Source organism: Coccomyxa subellipsoidea, assembly GCF_000258705.1.
Source record: "Coccomyxa subellipsoidea C-169, whole genome shotgun sequence".
In the NCBI taxonomy this organism is placed as follows: domain Eukaryota; kingdom Viridiplantae; phylum Chlorophyta; class Trebouxiophyceae; family Coccomyxaceae; genus Coccomyxa; species Coccomyxa subellipsoidea.
Genome location: NW_005178036.1, coordinates 215,883 through 236,086, shown reverse-complemented (window position 1 = coordinate 236,086; position 20,204 = coordinate 215,883). Strand labels below are relative to the sequence as shown.

Sequence of the window (20,204 nt, the reverse complement as noted above, 5' to 3'; positions counted from 1 at the left end):
ACGCATCATGACGTCCAAGCCATGTCCGCGTCGCACCCGAATTACTTCATGTGCACCTCACAACATTCAATTTTGATCGTGATGGAGCCCTCATGGCGTCCTGCCCGTCCAAGGCGGGCAGCCCACTGGCCTGTCGACCTTCCATTCCAACTCCGCAATCTGACGGGTACGAACTCGTGCTCACTCGCAAATCTGACATCGTAACCACACGGAGGTAAGTGCGAGTCTCTATCGTCGTGAGGCGATCTCTGGAGGAGGTATATATATGTTTGGAGCATATGTATCCTGACCTTGCCTTGGCGAACAGCTTGCAAGACTAAACACTCGCCAGCCGTTTGCAACCGGTGCCCTATGATGATATACGCAGACAACCCTGCGTGCTGGCTTAGAAGTCAGTGTAATCATGGGCACAGGCATGCCTGAGTGATACTGCTAGGGCAAAGCCCCTCACCTCTTGAAGCTTGCAAACACCCAGGACCAACAGGCCATAGGGAACCCACCAAACTTACTTCAATAAGCATCATGTTATTACCACACAGTAGGAACATATTATTGAACCTTGCGGTGGCAAGGTAGCACATTGTTGCAGCTTGAAAGCTAGCGCAGAATACACAAAACCCTCTGCAGTTGTATACTCTAATGCCAAGCAATTTCAGTGCCCATTTGCGCCGGTAGTGCACAGTCAGGCATTGTGTAGTATTGGATCGCTGCCTGTGTCTCCGGAGCAATGTCCAATCTACTCAGTGGCAGTTGATGCACTCCCTGAATTGCTCTGCCCACATCAGGGATGCCGTTCTGTTGTTGACATCAAAATTCACAGATGCAAGTGCTGCTGGCAAAAATTCAATTTTGTCCCTGCCATGGCATGTGTCATTGACAAGCTTCGGTCATCATTTGCGCATGGTGAAAGTCTAGACCCTTCAAGCTCATGCGTTCTTGCCAGTCCAGTGCTGGATGCTGCTGCAATATTCACCCATTATGTGCAGCATTTGCTAGTTGCTGCTGCAGTTGCTACCATTCATCTCTCATGTCTTGTGCGTCTGTGCCGCCGCACGCCCTCTGATCATCATGAACTTAGTCATCGCCTTCAAAACGAAAATTGCTGACCATCGTCTGCTGATTGTCTGAGATGCCACTTGATTCCTTGCCACGACTGTTTCCTTCTTCATGCATCCAAACCTTTTATTATTTCTACAGCCCTGGGCAGCCCCCCCGATCTCATAAGCTTAGTCAGCCTTTCTGCAAGCCCACTTTCCTGCCCATTGTACCGGCTGCTTGTTGCTGCAGTCCTCCCAGTCAGCTTCAGTTAATATTACAGGTTGGCAAACCCCAAGCCCCGGCTGGCGGGGGCGATGTAAAAACTGAGCACCATGCCCACGGTTGATTGGGTCTTGCTTGCATCTGGCGAATCCAACAAGGGGTAGGATTATGCCAGTGTTCAACTGCAGCTTGTCTGCAGGACGCACCTTGCCTCTTGGCAGGAAAAGCGTGTAATAACAAGAATAATCACCCCAAGCGAAAGGCCATAGGGCATAAACGCAGGGCGTCTGTAGCCACGTCTGCGGGGCCCACAAAAGTCTGCAGCCTGGTGTGGCAATGCTCACAATGCGAGCTGCTCGCGCACTCAGGACCGGCCCCTGCCGCGGCCGCGGCCGCGGCCACTGCTGCGGGGCAGCTTCTCGGAAGACTTCTTTTTGTGATAGGTTGGGTTCTCAGGAGAGCCCCACTGCGGCCCCTCCACTTCCTCTGCCAGCCGCTTGGGTTGGCGGCGCTCTCGCGCGGCGCGGCTGTTGTTGCCTGCTGGCAGGGGGGTCTCGGCCTCCTGGTTTCCTGGATTGCTGCTGGCCTCTCCCAGTATCAGCAATGGTCCCAGTGCCTCCCGCATCTGTGTGTCGTCTGCCTGATCTTGCTCCTGTGGCGGCACCCCCTGTAAATCATCCCAGCAAGCTTTGTCAACAAGTGATTGGCCGCCGTGTTACCGGCTCACTACTTTTGTGAAAGACAAAGGCAGCCAGCTGTCAGAGAATTCTGCAGATACAGCTGCACAAGCATTTTGTAAAGGCAAGCATCACCTTTGGTGACGAGGCTGCCTGATCTTCCTCCTGTGCCGTGTCTTGCATTGGTGCATTGTCTGCCTGTGCTGCCTCTGGCATTGGAGCATCGTCTGCTTGATCTTGCTCCTGTGTGTCATCTGCCTTGCCTCGCCCCTGTACTGCCTCCTGCATGACATGGCGGCAGGCCTTGTCATAACAAATTGCTTTCTTAACGGCCCTAAATGTAAGGAGTGTGGCAGCCTTCACAAGCAGCTTGTCTGTAGACGCACTTGCCTCTGGCAGGAAAGCATATGATAAAACCAATGATAATGGCCCCTTTCTTCCTATAAGATTTTTTCTAGTCTTGCTGATGGCAAGGAACACAAAATAGATAGCTGCGCTACCATTCTGTTAAGACGAGCATCACCTTCGGTGATGAGGCTGCCTGATCTTGCTCCTGTGGTGCCGCCTCCTCCATTTGCAAATCTTGTGCCTGCCCTCGCCGCTGTGCCCCCTCTTGCTCTTGTGATTCGCCTGCTGTAGATATCATGGAAAAATGTCAGCTGTGCAGTTGCAATAAGCAACAACAAGCTTCCTCACAGGAAAGAGCTCTGCAGAGTCACCCTGCTTCTTCGGCATATGCACCTTTGCCATGTGCTTGCGTGCTTTGCCACAAATGACTACATTATGACTCATTCAAGACCCACAGCCAATGGTGGCAGCCTCGAAAGAGCATCAGAGACGCCAGCTTGGAAGGTGTGCATGCGCCAGCATCAGCAGGTTACTCATTCAGTTGTCTGAGCCAAATTGACATGAAGTACAGTGACACACCTGCACAGGCTGGGTTTGAACTCTTGTGGCCCGCTGCCCCGTTTTGCTCCTGAAGGCTTGCTCTGCTTGCCAGGCTCACGAGGTCCAGATAGTCTCGGAAGCCCTGGATCTCACGTGGGGTTGGCCAGCCAGTCAGAGCGCCCTCCGGGGGTGAACCGTCCGGAGTGATATTGGATGAGATTTCTGAGATGTCAGCTTCTGACGCAGCCTGCACCGCGACAGAGACACCTTCCTGCGGCCGCGCTTCTCCCATGCCCTGATTTGGCGCGCCCCCTGAAGAGGTGACTGCTTGCTGACTGGAGGGCACAGGCCCGCGGCGTTCCCTCTGCGGCTCCTGCTGGCTAGCACTGGTTTTCTTCTGAGGAGGGGGGCCTGATGCTTGCTGCTGGATTGCACTGGCTGTTTCCTCAGGAGGAGGGCCTGGTTTCTGCTGCTGGCTTGCACTGGCTGTCTTTTGAACAGCGCGGCATGATGCTTGCTGCTGGCTTGCACTGCCTGGCTTTTGAGGATGGGGGCCTGGTTTCTGCTGCTGGCTTGCGTTGACTGTGTTTGGATCATTGAGCCGCGTTGCTTGCTGCTGGCGTGCACTCGCTGGCTTCGGAGGAGGAGGGCCTGGCTTCTGCGGCTGCTGTTCTGCCACTGCTGGCAAGTCTGCAGGAGGCGGCAGTGTGTGCGTCACTTCGTCCACGATTGGCTGTGGCGGCTGCCGCTGCGCTGTCATGCGCTGCAGGCTCCTCCTCACCGCTGATGCATGCACGCTGCTTGGGTTGAATTGACTGCCGCCGCTGCTTGAATTGCAGACTTCCATCTCTGTCTCCACATCAGTCTCCACCAGGTAGTCGTGCGCTGGGCACAGAATCTGTCCGGTGGTGGGCTGCATGCACCAGAAGCAAGAGTCATTAACAAGAAATATAAGCAAATACAGTAACCAAACTATGGGAGTCAGGGCATGCATTTTAAGAGCTCATTCATGGCTGCCATATAGAACACATGATCTTTGCACAAGAATGCAAACTAAGGCCTAGATGTGAAATTGGGATTGAAACTTGCAAGGGCACATTCTGTAAACGCTTGCATTACGAGTGTGTGTTGATGCTCAGAGCTTGTCCTTCATGCATTTAATCTCCCGTCAGATGGCAGTGATGCCTTGCATGCAACTCTGTGCCTCCAGCTTGCAGCTGCTTATGCAAAGGGCTAGGGACACAAAAGAGGTGGAAAGATACTTACAGTCAGGCGGCAGTTGAACTGGACAGCGCAGGGCAGGTGGAATCTGAGGGGACAGGATGAGAATTCGCAGCGAAGGGTGGCGCCTGTTGCTTGGCAGACATGGCATTTTGTCTGTGCACCCTGCAGAATTGCCTTCACCACTCCATTCTGCATCCACTCTGGGCATTGGAAGCCTCCTGGACACTCCTGTTGGACAACCTCAAGCAGCTCACAAAGAACACAAGATGAGACAAATTGCACCCTTGAGACAGAGCAAATTGCTCTGAGCAGTCTTCTGAAACCTCAGCAGGTGGACGCTGTGGCTCTTCGTTTCGAAAAACAACGGCAAGCACGCCAACGTTGGAGTTTTGAAACCTTGAAACCTTCTCAAGAAACTCTTGGCTCTGCCAAGGAAGAAACGCAGGCCTCACTGATGCTTAGAAGGCACAGCCCTGCAAACGAACTCCCGATTCCGCTGTTGAATATTTCACAATTGTTCTGCAGAGACAGAAGGTAGCACCTGCTGCTTGTTGCTCTTCAGCACCTCAGGGCTCGACTTTTCTGGCGAGGGAATTTGGCCGAGGGCTGAGGATCCTGTCACCTTGATGCGCATGGCGACAGCAGCACCGATAGGAGAGTAAACTTTCACAGAGAAAGCGTTAAATATGGCCGGCAAACGTCTTCGAGGCACACCGACGCGTTTGGCGCCCTTCCAAGCGTTAACTTTCAGGCACGACCTTCGCCACTCAATTGTATCCTGTCGCCAGCCCCTATCTTTGATCGGCTTTCCTTGCGATGCATAAAGCGAGCGAGGCAGAGAAAGGGCGACTCTGCTCCTTCAGAGATGCTATGCATGCTGAGGTCTTAATCAGGCACTCTGTTTACATAAGAATCTTACTTAAGTGCCGCATGCTTTCCTGCAAATGATCTACAATCGGTTCGCAAAATGATGCTCAGCATGCCACAGTTGTTGAGAGGCAGTGCAGCCTTTTCCTGTACGAGTAATGTATCAATCCCAATGTACATGGATTTGTCACTCCCAGCCCAGTCAGTGATCACGAAAGGCACATCTGCGGAGCCGCAACACCTCTTGTAGCATTCCTTACAGAGACATTGAAGCACTGACTTCTTGTAGAATTCAATGAAGAGCATTGGCACACTACCATCTTGCACACTACCATCTTACTCACCACAAAGAGTGCTGTTAACCATTTGATGCACCCCTACCGTAGCGCTGACCTGCAGGAAGCTTCCCATTAGTACAGCCTCCGGAGGATCCTTCTCTTGGATCCATCTTCTTGCTCAGGCACCCCAAGCATGCACCACAGGGACATGCTCGCGCACAGGCATTAAGGCATTATTATTATAGATGCAATAATAAATTGCCTGGCTCTACAGATCTCTACTAATACCTGGCTAGTATTGCTCAGGCTGAAAATGGTTCTATGACAGTCAAGTATGAGTAGCTCTCAACCATCTCTCAGCTCATGCGGAGCTAGCAAGTTGCGCAAGTTCGTGCACTCAGGCACAGTGGTCTCAACAAATCGTGACAATGAGGAAGTAGCTCCAATGAGCTTCTTCAAAGAATATTGCTCGCAGCACTCAGTACCCAGCCAGCTGACAGTCCATGATCTGGCCCCACTCTACGCTAGTCAATGTTCCTTTGATAAAGAATAAGCAGTTTATGCATTGCTGGTTGCAACGCACACACTCAGTTAAGGATTGCGAGTCCCTTGATCTTCAATACCAGATGTCCCGCTGGTAGCGCTGCTGAGCTGTCAGGTCTGCCAGGTAGGCACGCGCTGCTTCAGGCCCCTTGCCCTGGAAGAAAACACAAAAAGCCCTTAACTGACTTACAAAACTTTTGAAGACAGAGCAGTTCGCCGTGCGGAAGAGGCAGACATGGCCTATGCCATTCCTTTCATCAACCAAGAGCTGTAGCAAGACAAAGCTTCAAGTCTTGCATGTCCTGCATTGGAGCCAATGCTCACCACCAGCAGATCACATGCTTCAGACCTGACATGTCAGAGTCTCGCACTTCCCTTCTTTTCCCCTTGGGATGACACGTCGTCATTTACTTCAAGGATACACATCAATGCATGCCCATGTAAAATTTTGACCAGTGAAGCAGTACCTGCTCTGCCTCGATGATGGACAGGAGAGCTTCCTCTACAGCGCCTGCCATGTGCGCAGCATCACCGCAGACATAGAAGTGCCCCCCAGCCTCCAGAAGCCGCCACACGATCTGGCCGCTCTCGCGTAGCCTGTCCTGAACATACACCTTGTGCGCCTGCGCACGTAAAACTTCAGTCACGGGCGAGTCATGTCCTGTCATTCCTCATGCATGCGTGATGAGTCATGTGCGATTCACGCCTTGTGTCCACATTCGCGTACGATGAGTCACCAGCAAGTCATGCCAGCAAGTCATGCAAGCACACACATGCTGGCTGGATGAAGCGATGTCCAGTGTTCTTTGCAAATGTCATCAAGGGAATGCAGAAGAATGCAGACATTGTAGGCAAGAGAGCTGCACTCATTGGAATCCCAAAATGCCTCAAATGCACATCTTCTTCCTCTGAGCTTGTGCCCATGAAGCGCAGGGTTCATTCTAACGGAGATGCCAGCAAGGGCTACGCTTGGCGCATGGCAAGGCACCAAAGGACAGAAATGTACCTGCTGCCGGGAGAATGCAGTGAACAGCGTAAGGGCGCCAGTGGCGGCCCATTGCTCCAGCAGATCCCCGTACAAGTAGTCCTGGTCAGAGCGGCGGCAGCCGAAGTACAACACTGCATCTCCCAGCTCGGTGCCTTCCGCTCTGCCCAGTAAACGCTCCTGCATAAAGGCCCTGTGCACAGGAAAACAGACCATGTAAAATTACCAAAGCCTATCACATTTCTACTTGTATCGGCTGTAACCATCCCCATTGGCACCAGGCAACAGCATCAGGTTCATGCAGGCTTAGCCCTGTGCAATGACTTTCCCCAACAGCGGTGATGAGACTTTCCATTGGAGTAGAAAGTTCCATTTCCACTGCCTGGACAAGTCTCTCAGAGCAACTTTGCATGACAATGATTGCAGCTTGCAAGCTCACAGAGCGAACATTGAGACTTGACTAAAGAAGCATCGGCAGCAGCATGTCGCCAACCAGTACGACAACACTCTGATCTCCACTACATCCAAAAAAGTACAAAAAAGTACATAATTGCTGTGCCAAGTCTCATGCCCAGCAGCATGGCGCACCCGCCAATCTGCAACAGACCCCAGCAACGGAATACATTGCATGCTACACCAGACATCTCAGGTGTCGACGGACCTGAAGGGGGCGAGGCCGGTGCCTGGCCCGACCATGATGATGGGGCGGGCAGCGTCCGCGGGCAGTCTGAAATCTGGGTTCTTGTGGATGTACACCGGGATGACATCACCGACCTGCGCACATGCGCGACTGCCAATGACATTTGCTGAGCTGGTTGAACCTACTGCAAGTACTGCATTATAGATTTGGGATGCGCAACGGGCTCTGCACCGCGCAGTGTCCAGATGCTGAAGTAACCAGAATAGACCGAGCATCACATAGCATCATGGTTGCCACTTGTGCGAGACAGAGTGCCTCTGGACTGGTCTCATTGCATTACAGCTGCTGCTCCTACTTGTTGAGCAAAGACTTCACTGCCACTCAAATGAATATTACCCTCAATCACCACCACACAATTGGCATGCAGATGCACGCTGTGAGACAAATTACAATAAACAACGTAAAAAAATCGAAAAGAGATGCACCTTGAGGCGCTCGGCCAGGAGGGTGGAGGTAACGCCGATGCGCGGGCGCCCCAGGCTCTCATACCGCACAGTCGCCACCGTGACCTGCACGCTGCGTTCCCTCTCCAGCATCGACGAAGAGATCGAGTACAGCCGCGGCAGCAGCGGCCGCAGCGCTGCCAGCACCTGCTCGCGCCACGTCAGCAGGTTAGTCACCAATCCAGCTCAGACTAATCAGGGGCACTGTTGAAGCACCTCAGTGGCCCGTCAGCGCATGAGGCACAGGCAGAATGATGTTCCCCTGATATTTCCTAAGGGAGCGCTGACAATAGCACTGGCACACACAGAAGACAGAGTCCGGCGCACATGGTCAGCGCACAATGCATCAGAGTGCTGACTCATTCGGTGTCACATGCCAAGGCCCGGCCTATAAGACAGGACTGCTGTCTCGTGACCAGTTATCTTGGCGCAATGACCGCTATGCAATCGAGGATGCAGCCCTGGCGTTTAGCAGGGCCTTGGCACCATGTCATGCACGCCGCTCAGGCATACGCCATGCCTTTGTGGTAAAGAAGGTGAAGCCATGTATGGTGTCACACTCCATATTTCATCGTGTCAAGGGGCAGAAGCAACTAAGCGTCCATGCTGACTAGCAAAATCCTACATGCATGCCATGTTGAGGAAAGCACGCGCACCTTCAGAAGGTCAGGCTTGGCTGCACTGAAGTCCTGCAGCACGTCGGTGACATGCCTCGGCTCAAAATAGGCCTCACTGCTGGCTTCTCCCGATGCTAGCAGTTTTCTCAATTTCTCTCCCTGCTCCAAAGTTCACACGCACCCTGTCATTACTAGACGACAGGCAGGGTGCACCAATTCGTGCCTCCGTTGCGTGTCATTTTCCATGGTGGGATGGCACGAAAATGACCATGTCTTGAAGTGAACCTCATGAAGCCTGACGGGAAAAGAATGCATACACATTCCTTGGCATAACCGCCAGCACGAATATTGTATTCCTTGTTGATGTGGACAGGTGTAGGAAAACTTGAAATCTGAACATGAAATTGAGGGATTACCTCAGACTCTGGAGAAGATGATGCATGACCGTTAGGCAGGCTGAAATGACCATTTACAAGCTTGCCATTTGGCAATCCTGATCCTGCGGCCTTAGTCACGGTTCCGTTTGCATGTGCAACGCCGTTTTGGAGACCGTTTTCTACATGTGACGGGGTCAAGCTTCCAATGCTGCTTAGCAGCACATTCAGCAGTTCTGGCTTTGGTGACCTGCATGCATGCACCCGATGCAAATCAGCTCAGAATAAACTGTGCATTTCATGTCTGCAAATCTCATGGCCGGCCAGAATGACTTACTTTCAGCCCGGCATATGCAGCCGACCTTGGACATCACAGGACAAGGATACAATGCATGCAACCAGCACAGCATACGCCATTCAGGCTCAGACGGACTGCATGTGAAGTATGCATTCTCCTTTCTTGCTAGGCTCTTATACAAACGCAGCGCACGCGCACCTGAGGTCATAGCACTTGGACAGCGCCTCATGCAGAGGCATGGTGCTTCCAGTCCTGGCCGGCGCCTCCTCGTAGTGCCATGAAGGGACTGGCACTTCAGTGTCCCTGGCTGCTCCCAGTGCTTCAATCAGCTCATCCACCCCCTTTGCATGCATGCACACATCCATGCTCACCTTCCATCCCTCAGTAATTCAGAAGAATAAGTGATCAGGACTTTGCAGCAAGCATGTGACTCCACCGAACAGGGAGACAAAACGGAGGATACAGTGTCTACCTGTTGTGCCAGCAATGTAGAAACATGGCTCTTACAACGTCAAATACAAGACAACACATGTCACAGATCTCTCAGACCCACCTGAGGCTCATTAGTCTTATGAGCAATCTCTCACTGGCCTGACTCCATGTCTGACACTGCAGGTAAGATGCCAATCTGCCAAAAAAAATTCAACTAAAATTAATGACTGAAGAGGCAGGGTATAAGAGGAGCGGCACCTGAGGGCAGTTAGTGGGCAGAATGCCCAGGGCATCGCCAGGGGTGTATGTAAGCGCTGAGTCACCCAGGTCCACCTCGACTCGGATGGTGTCTTTGTCATCGCTGCTGCTGATCTGGCACAGCCCCTCGATCGCCACCACTCGCCCGTAGAACGGGCGCGACTTTCCCCAGCGCTTCTGTTTTGGCGCGCTCTGCTGCTGCGCCCCTGCGGCCTGCCCACCTGTGGCCATGCATGTATCATCATCATTCTTTACAGACTTTTCCTGCCAACAGGCAAAGTGCATCCTGCAGACAAGCTGCAATTGAAGGCTGCCATAGTCTTACCCTAGAAGGGCCTCGCCAGATCCAAGCAAGACCCAATACACAAGGGGCACGGTGCTCGGCTGGCGGGGCCATGCATGCATGCACCTAAAAAAGCAGCTCATTGCCGGTCTTCTTGTGTTGGTTAGATCCCCATTTGCATGGCTAGGAATCCCCCAGAAGTCGTGCGCTGATCACGCATGCATTGCAGCGAAATGAAACATTGGTATGCATGCAAGCACTTTGGAGGCCTATCAAGGCATGAAAGCTCCCCATCAGCAGGCATCTGAGGCAAGCTCGAATTCCACCCGTCGACAAGCTGACGATTCGTTCCACCCATGGGCCTGTCAAGTGCAAGCACGCATGTTTCCAATAAGAGTTGTGAAAGTTGCGAGGTGCTTCCAGCTCAAAGCGGTCACCGAGCAGCACAAACAGCACACCTGCAGACTGCGCGAGCGTTTTGAGGGGCAGCTCGGAGAGGCTGCGCACAGCGGCCTCAATCCAGGCATCGACGGCCTTCCAGTCCTCTCGGTTGATGTCCGCCCGCGGCGCGCAGCGCTGGCCGCCCAGCTGCTCTAGCCTGGCGTCCACTGCTTTTCCGCATGCGCAGAAATGCGTGTACGACCTGGAATGGCACAGAGAGTGCACTCAGCCATCATGGTCTGTTGCTGGACAGAGACAAGAGTCTCGATTCCAGAAGTTGGAAGTTAGTAGCCTTAGTGGCCAACGGATTCAGAAAAGATAGCAGACAGATAAGCTGCTCGCGTGCTCCATAGATTGCGTGCAACCACTTTCCGGCATTATTGTACGTGCGTTCTAAAGGGAAGAGGTTGGATGCTGTCCTGAAATGCGGTTGCTGCAGGGCTGCTATCAGCGCAACATACAGCAACATCAGGTAATGCCTGACAAATTTTAGAGCTCACGTGTCGCCCAGGGCGCAGACTGAGAAGTTCAGGCCGGCCACTTTTGCCGCCGACGCCCCCGCCAGCCAATCGCAAAACTCCCTTGCCTCGCTGGGAGGTACGCCGTCACCCTGTGCACCAACTTTCACCTCAGACAGCATCAGAGTTGACCTGAGCGGAAGCACAGTAAGTCTCTAAATCACTGCACAGCACTGTACCACAAAGCAAAGAAGGCGTCTTGGTCCTATGAGAATGCATCTTGTTGAAAATTGGTGCTAGCCAGTCAAAGATGAGAGCACTCCATTTATGTCAGTGGGAGGGCAATTGCCGGTGGAAGGCGGGTGAGAGGCAAATGGCATCACAACTGGGAAATGGGAGTGAGTTTGCCTGTGTGGAGCAGACAACAAGCAGCGCCTGCTCAGCATCCAGCGGGTATCCTTCTGGGTGCTCTGCCATGTCCAGCAGCCTCGGCCTGCATAGGCAGCCTCCTCCAGGATAAAATTTGTATGTTTTGGAAGTTGACTGGCCATCAAGTAATAGTCATTAATCATCTGCTATCTAATTTTGCCGAGCAACTTTCTACAGGTCCTGAATATTGCCTGAAATGACACGATGGAATGAAATAGCGCCGAACTCCTGTGTTCGAGTACCATTTATTGTACACGGAGGAAGGCCGATGGGCGCACCAGAGCTCCCTGCCTTCCTTCAGCTTCCCCACCAGCTTTTCGGCAATCTCCTTGCTGAACCCATACTCCGTGCCGTACAGCACCGTTACGGGCTTCTGCTCTGGGCCCGGCCCGGCCTCTACCGCCGCAACCGCGCCATTGACTGAATTCTCAGTGGCCGCAACTGCCGTCGGCTGCGCCTGATCTGGCTGCTTGCGCAGAAAGGATGAGAAGCTGGCAGCCTGCCTGACCGGCTTCTGCGCCTCTTCTGGCCGCTTCAGGAATGCTGAAAAACTGGCAGCGGGGCGTGGCCTGTCATCACCTGACACATGCAGCAAGACCTGCCTGCTAAGAAATTTGCGCACACATTGCAAGTGACGATCTCGAATGCATGACAATGCAAACCATCTCATTGCAGCAGTCGACAAGGAGAAGTGGGAAAAGGCTTTCAAGGAAGACTCTCTGGTCCTGCAGGGAGGAAGGGTGCTAAATAAGATGCATTTACGTTGCGCCTTTACTGCCTTTGCTCCAGGGCGAAGGAAGGCGTCAAAGGAGGTCTCTGTGGGAGGTGATCTGTTGCGCAGCCGCGAGCACACGTACCTGCCGAGCACCATGAAGCAGTCAGGACGGAGCATGCTTCTTTTCGTGCGACGGTGCACAAAAGCATTCTGAGACAGACAGTCATCCAGAATGAATCTTCATATAATTAATTTGATGGACCGAAGACCTACCAGGCCACAGGGGCTGCAACAATCCCCGTCCAAATCCATGATGGAGTGGTGTTCAAACGTTCTTTTAAAGTGGACGGTGACCAGTCGCTCATTGCAAGTGTAAAACAAAACAAAACTCAGATGTGTGTCAAACGAATCCTTTGCACGATGTAGACGTCACAATTGCGTTTCACAGATTTCGATCGAGTGCTGATGCAAGACACCTCCTTCACCACTGGGCCATGGGCGGTCCTGAAAATCGAGTTCACTTGAAATGAAGTATTGCCAATTCAGAAGATCTACTAGAGCCAAAACTAAATCATATAAGGTCTGTGACTTTACACCTATTAATGCTGCCGAATACTATAGCCAGCACCTGAATGATTTATATATAAAGGCATCAATCAACTTTTGAGCCCCTGTTTATTTGCGTGCTTCCAATTACCTACCATGTTGATACCGACTTCAAAAGACGAATATGTATTTGTGTGAGAGTGAATCATATGACAACCAGCTTGACTGGACATCAATCGTGGCAACCCTAACAAGTTTAGACTCTCCTCAATGCATGATTCAGGTATCCCACAGCGGCGCACCCCAAAGATGTCACACATGTGTAATCTTACTTCCTTCCTTTCCACAGGAACTGTACAACTCATTTGAATCGGTTTGCTGGTGATACTGTAGGGTGCCTTATGCATATGATGTACAGTCCTTTCCGCTGCGCATTTCTTGCAAGGCAATCCCTCAAGTATTCACAGGCTGCACTGCATGCATGCGCACTCGCATGTACATATTCTGGTGCACCATCACGTGACATCATTCATTTACACACAGTCTTCTCATGGCACAGCAAATAGCTAGAATCACATGTGCTTTTAAACAAGACATGTCAGATTCAGAATTGTTTGATGCAAATACCCCAAGAGACTGACTGGACGGGGGCGGAAGAACGTCCCGCCCTTCAGCACACCAGCTACTTGGGACCTCACAATTGACAATTACAATCACATGCATGTTCTTATAAATGGCCAGCCACAACCAAATTATCAAACAGCAGATCTTTGCCAGATATTTCCAAACTCGTGCCAGGCCCAGGGCCCCCATTGGCTAAAGCTGTCTTCTGCCTGACGAGCCTTCACTGCAGGCATGCATAGTATTCTGCTGCTCAAAAATAAAACAATTTCATCCCCGGACTTGTATTCACGTTCGTCATTCATGCAACATTCAGGAGCTTTCAACAGCGCCTGAGCAGATTCTGAAGCAATAAGCTATACTGTGCCCATACGTAAACCCATTATTTGTCAGCATTATTTGTCAGCATTTGTGCAACTGTCAGGACATGTCACGCAAAACCCACTTCCAGACCTTCCTTGAAGGCTGTAGCAACATACCCTTGCAACACCTTGAACCTCTCGCCTGCAAAAATTCAGCCAAGCGCATCGCCTGAGGCAGTGGATGGGGGCCAAAGTCTGCAAATTGGACACCAATGGTAATTGGGAAGCTTGGCTTCCTTGTAATAAATAGCATGATGTAATGGTCTTGTCAACTGGCAAGCCATGGAAGGGCAGGCCCACAAGGTAGACACATGAGCAAGTGCACAGCGTCAGCACACAGACGACAAACACGCTACAAATGAATGAGCATCCTGACATTATCTATGTAATTATTTGGCCTGCCCTGAGCAGCCTTGTCGGTCTGACTAAACAGTAAGCATTAACTAGACTACCCCGCGGGCCGCTGCTTGCCCTAACAGTGAAGGCAGGAGACGACTCTTGAGTCAGTTGGACGCTCCAGGGAAAACGGTGTGGACCAAAATTGCACATGCAAGAGGCAAAAGCCTTGCGGCGAGGCCTGTATAATAGTGAAGAAACTATGAACGGTGTCAATTGGCCCTGGCCTATATCTGGCGCCAGAAGTGGCCCATCAGAGGATGTACAGAGACAAGGCAGCTGTGAAGAGTTTCTGACTAAGACTGCTCTACAGAGAGCATGACTAAGGCAGCTGACTGAGGCAGGGGTTGCTCAGGTGGCAGGTGCCGGCGCGGCCGCGCCGCCGTTGGTGGCCTGCCCGATGGTCTGGTCTGCGAATGCGCCGCTGTCGCTGCCGCTGGAGCCTCCGGCTGAGTAGGACGCGCTGTTTGTGCCCTGCCCACGGGAGCAGACGCGATTATTAAGAATTCGTCAAGCAAATGTCCAAGGAGACCTGTGGAAGTGCTGTCAGGGCGCACCTAGCACTGCAGTCCTGGACAAGCGTGTACGCGCAAGCATATCTGAATCCTTCAACAAGTTAGAATATGAAAGCAAGTGGCAGCAACTAGCCCACGAACTGCTCACAGGTGCCTATCGCCGGGAACGCAAGAAAGGACACTTTGAGAGGTCGAATTCAGGGTTCGTAAAGGCTAGTGAGCGGTAGATATTGCACTGATTACGGGGGCAAGGGGATGAGCTTTCAGGTCTCGCACCTGCAGCAGGTGGCGGCCGGTGCTGGGAGCCATTGCAGATCCGCTGCTCATGCCGCTGTCAGCGGTGTAAGCTGCGGTGTTGACGCCCTGTCAAAACACACACACGTGATGATCAGTCTCCAAGACCCAAAATCAGCATGTGAAGTATCTGTTTGCATGACCCTCGGAGATGGGCCAATCTACAGTAGTCAGCGGTGGCAATGAGGAGAGCTTTGAATTTCAGCAAGCTCACTAACAGCAGCATGCCTGTATCTGCAACAACGTTGCTCATTCCTCCAAGAAAGAGCAACCCAAAATTGAACAAGCAGTGATTCTGACCTGCAGCAGGTGGCGGCCGCTGCTTGGCGCCATAGCCGATCCGCTGCTCATGCCGCTGTCACTGCCTCCGGTGTAAGCTGCGGTGTTGACGCCCTGTCGCAGCAGCACACAAGAGGGTCAGTCTTGCTGCCGGCAGCCAGACTTCGACATTAAATCTTTCTAAAGGGGCCGGCTGGCAGGGGGCGGTATAAATACTGGGCACTGTGCCCACGGTTGATTGGGTCTTGCTTGAAACTGGCGAGTCTATCAAGGGGTAGGATTTTGGCAGCCTTTACTGCAGCTTGTCTGCAGACCACCTGGCTTCTAGCAGGAAAATTGCGTAACAATAATAATAATTTAAAGGGGCACAAGGCCCAACATGCCAACACACTTTCAATGTGAAATGCTTGATAGTCAGAGCATGCTGCATACTGCCGGGATAGACCCTGTGAAAGCAAGAGCACCTCAATCAGCATAAAAGCAGGCAGAGGAAAAGCTGGAATAATTCACCTGCAGCAGGTGGCGACCGCTGCTAGGCGCCATTGCTGAGCCGCTGCTCATGCCACTGTCACTACCTCCAGTGTAAGCCGCAGTGTTGACGCCCTGATACAGCAGCACAAATGAGAGCATCAGCCTCACGGAATCGGATGAGTTCACTTCAAAGGACCTCAGAAGGACTGTAGGCAGCATAAGCATTGGCCAAATGCAGGTTGCTCACTCACAGTGGTGATAGAAGCAGTTACAGCAGTAGTATATGCAGCAACACATGAAACAAAAGGAAGCAAAACAAACTAGATAGCAACTGTCCTCACCTGCAGCAGGTGGCGGCCGCTGCTTGGGGCCATAGCAGAGCCGCTGCTCATGCCGCTGTCAGCAGTGTAAGCTGCGGTGTTCACACCCTGGGATAAAGGCAGACATAGTCTGTCATAGTGGGGTCCCAATGCGTCAATTGCTTCTCATCGGTAGTGGGCCTGGTTAAACAAGTGAGGTTGAGGGCGGGCCTTGACAGCTATGTTTGGGTGAAAGGTGACTCTGCAATCACAATTATTGCCTGTGCTTCTAATAGGGAAGGTCGGTTGATCAGCATTCGCTGAGAAAGAGGGCAGGAGCTCTGACCTGCAGCAAGTGGCGACCACTGCTTGGGGCCATAGCAGAGCCGCTGCTCATGCCGCTGTCAGCGGTGTAAGCTGCGGTGTTCACACCCTGGGACAAAGGCAGACACAGTCTGTCATAGTGGGCTCACAATGTGTCAAGTGCTTCTTATCGGTAGTGGGCATTGTTCAACAAGTAAGGTTGAGGGCGGGCCTTGACAGCTATGTTTGGGTGGTGATGCAAGGCGACTCTGCACTAACAAATATTGCCTGTGCTTCTGATAGGGAAGGTCGGTTGATCAGCATTCGATGAGAAAGAGGGCAGGAGCTCTGACCTGCAGCAGGTGGCGACCGCTGCTGGGGGCCATTGCTGAGCCGCTGCTCATGCCACTGTCACTACCTCCAGTGTAAGCCGCAGTGTTGACGCCCTGATACAGCAGCACACATGAGAGCATAGCCTCACGAAGTTGGACGAGTACACTTCAAAGAACCTCAGAAGCACTGTAGGCAGCATAAGCATTGACCGCATGCGGGTTGCTCACTCACAGTGGTGCAAGAGGCAGTTGTAGCCACATGAAACAACAAGAAACGAAACATACTGGATAGCAACTGTCCTCACCTGCAGCAGGTGGCGACCACTGCTTGGGGTCATTGCAGAGCCGCTGCTCATGCTACTGTCGGCGGTGTAAGCCGCAGTGTGGACCCCCTGGGACAGCAAACAATCACTCCTGAGTCACTGCTGAGTCACTGAGGAGCCTTAAGGCAGTGGGCAGGGGCGGATTTGAAGGCAGTGGGCCCTGGTCACGTGTCTTGACAGATGAGGCCTTTTTGGACAGACATCAAGAACAATCATTCAATGCCGTCAAGCCAGATCTGAATGTTGAAGTGCTGCCTCTAGATACAGGGTAAAAGGGTAGAAGAGATATGAAAGGTGAGCAAAAGAGAATGTTCCCTCACCTGTAGCAGGTGGCGACCGCTCATTGGGGCCATAGCAGAGCCGCTGCTCATGCCGCTGTCAGCAGTGTAAGCTGCAGTGTTGACGCCCTGTCACAACAACGCACGTGATAATCAGTCTCCAAGACCCAAAATCAGCATGTGAAGTATCTGTTTGCAGGACCTCGGAGATGGGCCAATGTACAGTAGCCAGCAGTGGCAATGAAGACAGCTTTGAATTTCAGCAAGCTCACTGATAGCAGCATGCCTGTATCTGCAACAACGTTGCTCACAGCCACTCTTCCAAGAAAGAGCAACCCAAAGTTGACCAAGCAGTGATTCTGACCTGCAGCAGGTGGCGGCCGCTGCTTGGCGCCATAGCCGATCCGCTGGTCTCGCTGCCGCTTACATAAGCTGCACCGCTGGTGCCCTGTGGCATTGATTAAACCCACGCATCAGTCCTATAGTCCTTGACAAGTGCATCTCTGAATAGATCATACAGGAGGCTCTAGCACTGTCATTATTCACAGCTACTGCTAGATATAGCTTCCTTGAAGCACGCTGAAACTGAAGCACAGTGGCACTGCCTTTCCTGGGAAAGTGGGCACTGGCTGATGGGTGGACAGGGTGGCTCTGTGATCTGGTCCGAGAGGCACGTGTAACAAAATACTTCATTCAGTCTGAGCCATCAGAATTGAATTTGGGTTACCTGCAACAGGTGGCGGCCCAAGGTAGTGGTTGGGGCCATTGCAGCACTGCCGCCCATATTGCCATTTGAGTATGCTGCGCCGTTTGTGCCCTGAAGCGAACACGAATTGCCTTGTTAGAGGCATGAAAGGAAATCGTCACGCTTTGTGTGACTGGACGACCTGTGCTCGCCATCCTCAAGGCTGTAGCCACGAAAAAAGTCTCAAATCGGTGGAGTCGTTTCAAAATGTGACATGAGCGAATGCTGGTTCATTCTACCCACGTCGTGTATCGTCTCCATAGAACAGCGAATTAAAGGATAAAGAGTAACGCACCTGCAGAAGGTGGCGACCCATTGGGTTCTTTCCAAGGGCGGCCCCCGTGCCTGCGATTCGTATGATATCAGTCAGAAAGAGAAGTGAATTGCGACAGATAACACGTGCAAGGGGACGATGTTTTAGCTGAAGCAGCTACACAGAAGAAGAGATGCGCAGATCTCTCAAACCCACGTGGACCCACGGGGATGTCTGGCTCGTGAAACTTTCGCTGACACATTTTATGCGACAGAAGCAACTGACAAGGTCCAGCGCCTAGCCTAGCAAATCGCAAAGGTGCGGAAGACCGTGATCGAAGGTAACACGCAGCTGCACCTTCGCCCGTGACTTCAACGCACATAGGAGAAGGACAGGCTCAACACAACGGATATAATCCAGAATCAAATCAACTACATAAGCACAAGTATCCTACCAGAGTGCTTCAGACTCACCTGCTTGTGCCGCTGGCATGCCGCCGGTGGCAAGCATGAGGACAACGCAAATGACGCTCATACGGATGAAGGACCTCATTCTATATATTTTGTATTATATCTGAGACACTCTATCTCCGTCTCAACAGCTCAGAGTGCGTGAACCTGTTCCCCGCCAGAAAAAAGGAATTCTTTGTTCAGGACGTGGTCTGACGTCGGTGTCCGGGTGTTCACGATAAATCGATCCACTGAAGCACCAGAAAGCTCACCTTGTTCAGCGTTTCCAAATAGCACAACGTTCCACTAGCTACTTTTGCAGCGGGGATGTTTCGAAGTCCAATTGTAGGCCGACAACAGCTTTCGTCACGGTTGCTTATTCGGCCAGCCTATTCAGGCACTTATGTAACCGTTCGCGCATGCAAGCAGCATGCATGCAGTCTTCTTGAGCTCAGGACCGATTTTGAAGCTGTTTGGACCTGGCTCCTAGGAGATGAATTTTTGTATTGTGTGCCCCCATATTATGATTGGACGTCATGGAGCATATGCACGACTCATGCTGAACGCTGACTCTGCAAACTCTGCTGAGAGTCGAGAGCTCTTAAACACACTGTGTGACAGCTCCAGCCAACTTTGAAAGGGTCAACGCAATCTAACAACACCTGGAACTTCCTACTGCTTCATCTTATTGCAGCCCGTCAGCAAGAAAAGGTTCAGCAAATCAAAGCAGGACAAAACTTTACAACGTCGTCAAGCATGATCTGAGAATAAAAACAGTTGACGTTTACACGTTTACACTGCGTGCGCTGCAATTTTTTAACGGGGTGCGTCAGGGTGTTTTGCTGTATCGACATCCATTCCCCTCAATAGCTAGGATTTGGTGTAGAGACTACTTTCCACAAACATTCCGCTGCAAAAGAATGAAAGAATGGCTCCAGCTAAAATAGCATTGTGCAACTGCAATGTTTCCCGCTGCACTCTATCTGAAAATGGCGTGCTTATTGAACAAGAACACAGCAAAATCAATTGTGCGCAGAATGCAGCAGCGCAATTGTGGTAGCTTCTTGTATGATTCACCAGGGTTCATTCCTCCTTAAGGAAGCCTCCTCCTTGTCACAAGAAGCAGAAACTACATGCACGTGCATACCATTGGAATTCCTCTGGGAAAACACATCATGTAGACCCCCTAAGACTTGGACGAGTGTCAAACTGCGTTGGCACCGGGAAACTGCATGCTAGAATGCCAGCTCTGCTGCATGGACAAATTTAAGTGGTCTCATTTCTGCGTCTAGAGACAAGAATGGACCAGACATGTTTGTTCCTGCGCATCATTCACCTGGAGAGGCGAAGCCGAGCGGTGGGAATCTTATTTCCTGCCTGGCGCTAGTCCCAAGCTCACTTTGGGCAGGCCTGGCAGATTGAGCTGGGGTGTATCCACGTGGTGGACTGACAAGGCTGGGGTAAATCACCGCTGATGGGGTAAATCATCCTCGGGTGTATTCACATGGCGGAGCTGACATGGCAGACTAGCCTGGGGTGCATCCACATGGCGGGGTAGATTGGCCAGG

The 20,204-nt window shown here is 51.9% G+C and overlaps 3 protein-coding genes across 3 annotated transcripts; all 3 read right to left on the bottom strand.

Annotated features, from left to right (window-relative positions):
* Nucleotides 1-1,624: 1,624 nt before the first annotated feature.
* COCSUDRAFT_62904 (hypothetical protein) lies at nt 1,625-4,683 on the bottom strand (the record flags this gene model as incomplete). The annotated part of the gene is made up of 5 exons (XM_005647853.1): nt 1,625-1,927; nt 2,073-2,219; nt 2,461-2,567; nt 2,865-3,738; nt 4,591-4,683. The coding sequence occupies 5 exons, from the start codon at nt 4,681-4,683 to the stop codon at nt 1,625-1,627; spliced, it is 1,524 nt and encodes a 507-aa protein (XP_005647910.1).
* A 1,127-nt stretch (nt 4,684-5,810) lies between these two features.
* Nucleotides 5,811-12,326, bottom strand: COCSUDRAFT_36399 (hypothetical protein; the record flags this gene model as incomplete). Its single annotated transcript, XM_005647852.1, has 14 exons — nt 5,811-5,891; nt 6,205-6,360; nt 6,744-6,915; nt 7,384-7,496; nt 7,848-8,012; nt 8,522-8,641; nt 8,956-9,106; nt 9,353-9,495; nt 9,845-10,065; nt 10,586-10,770; nt 11,069-11,178; nt 11,435-11,535; nt 11,747-11,851; nt 12,218-12,326. 14 exons carry the CDS (start codon nt 12,324-12,326, stop codon nt 5,811-5,813), a joined length of 1,932 nt encoding a protein of 643 aa, XP_005647909.1.
* A 2,120-nt stretch (nt 12,327-14,446) lies between these two features.
* COCSUDRAFT_62902 (hypothetical protein) lies at nt 14,447-18,697 on the bottom strand (the record flags this gene model as incomplete). Its single annotated transcript, XM_005647851.1, has 13 exons — nt 14,447-14,569; nt 14,887-14,973; nt 15,205-15,297; nt 15,694-15,786; nt 15,996-16,082; nt 16,300-16,386; nt 16,610-16,702; nt 16,894-16,980; nt 17,232-17,318; nt 17,554-17,637; nt 17,917-18,006; nt 18,230-18,279; nt 18,661-18,697. The coding sequence occupies 13 exons, from the start codon at nt 18,695-18,697 to the stop codon at nt 14,447-14,449; spliced, it is 1,098 nt and encodes a 365-aa protein (XP_005647908.1).
* Nucleotides 18,698-20,204: the final 1,507 nt, after the last annotated feature.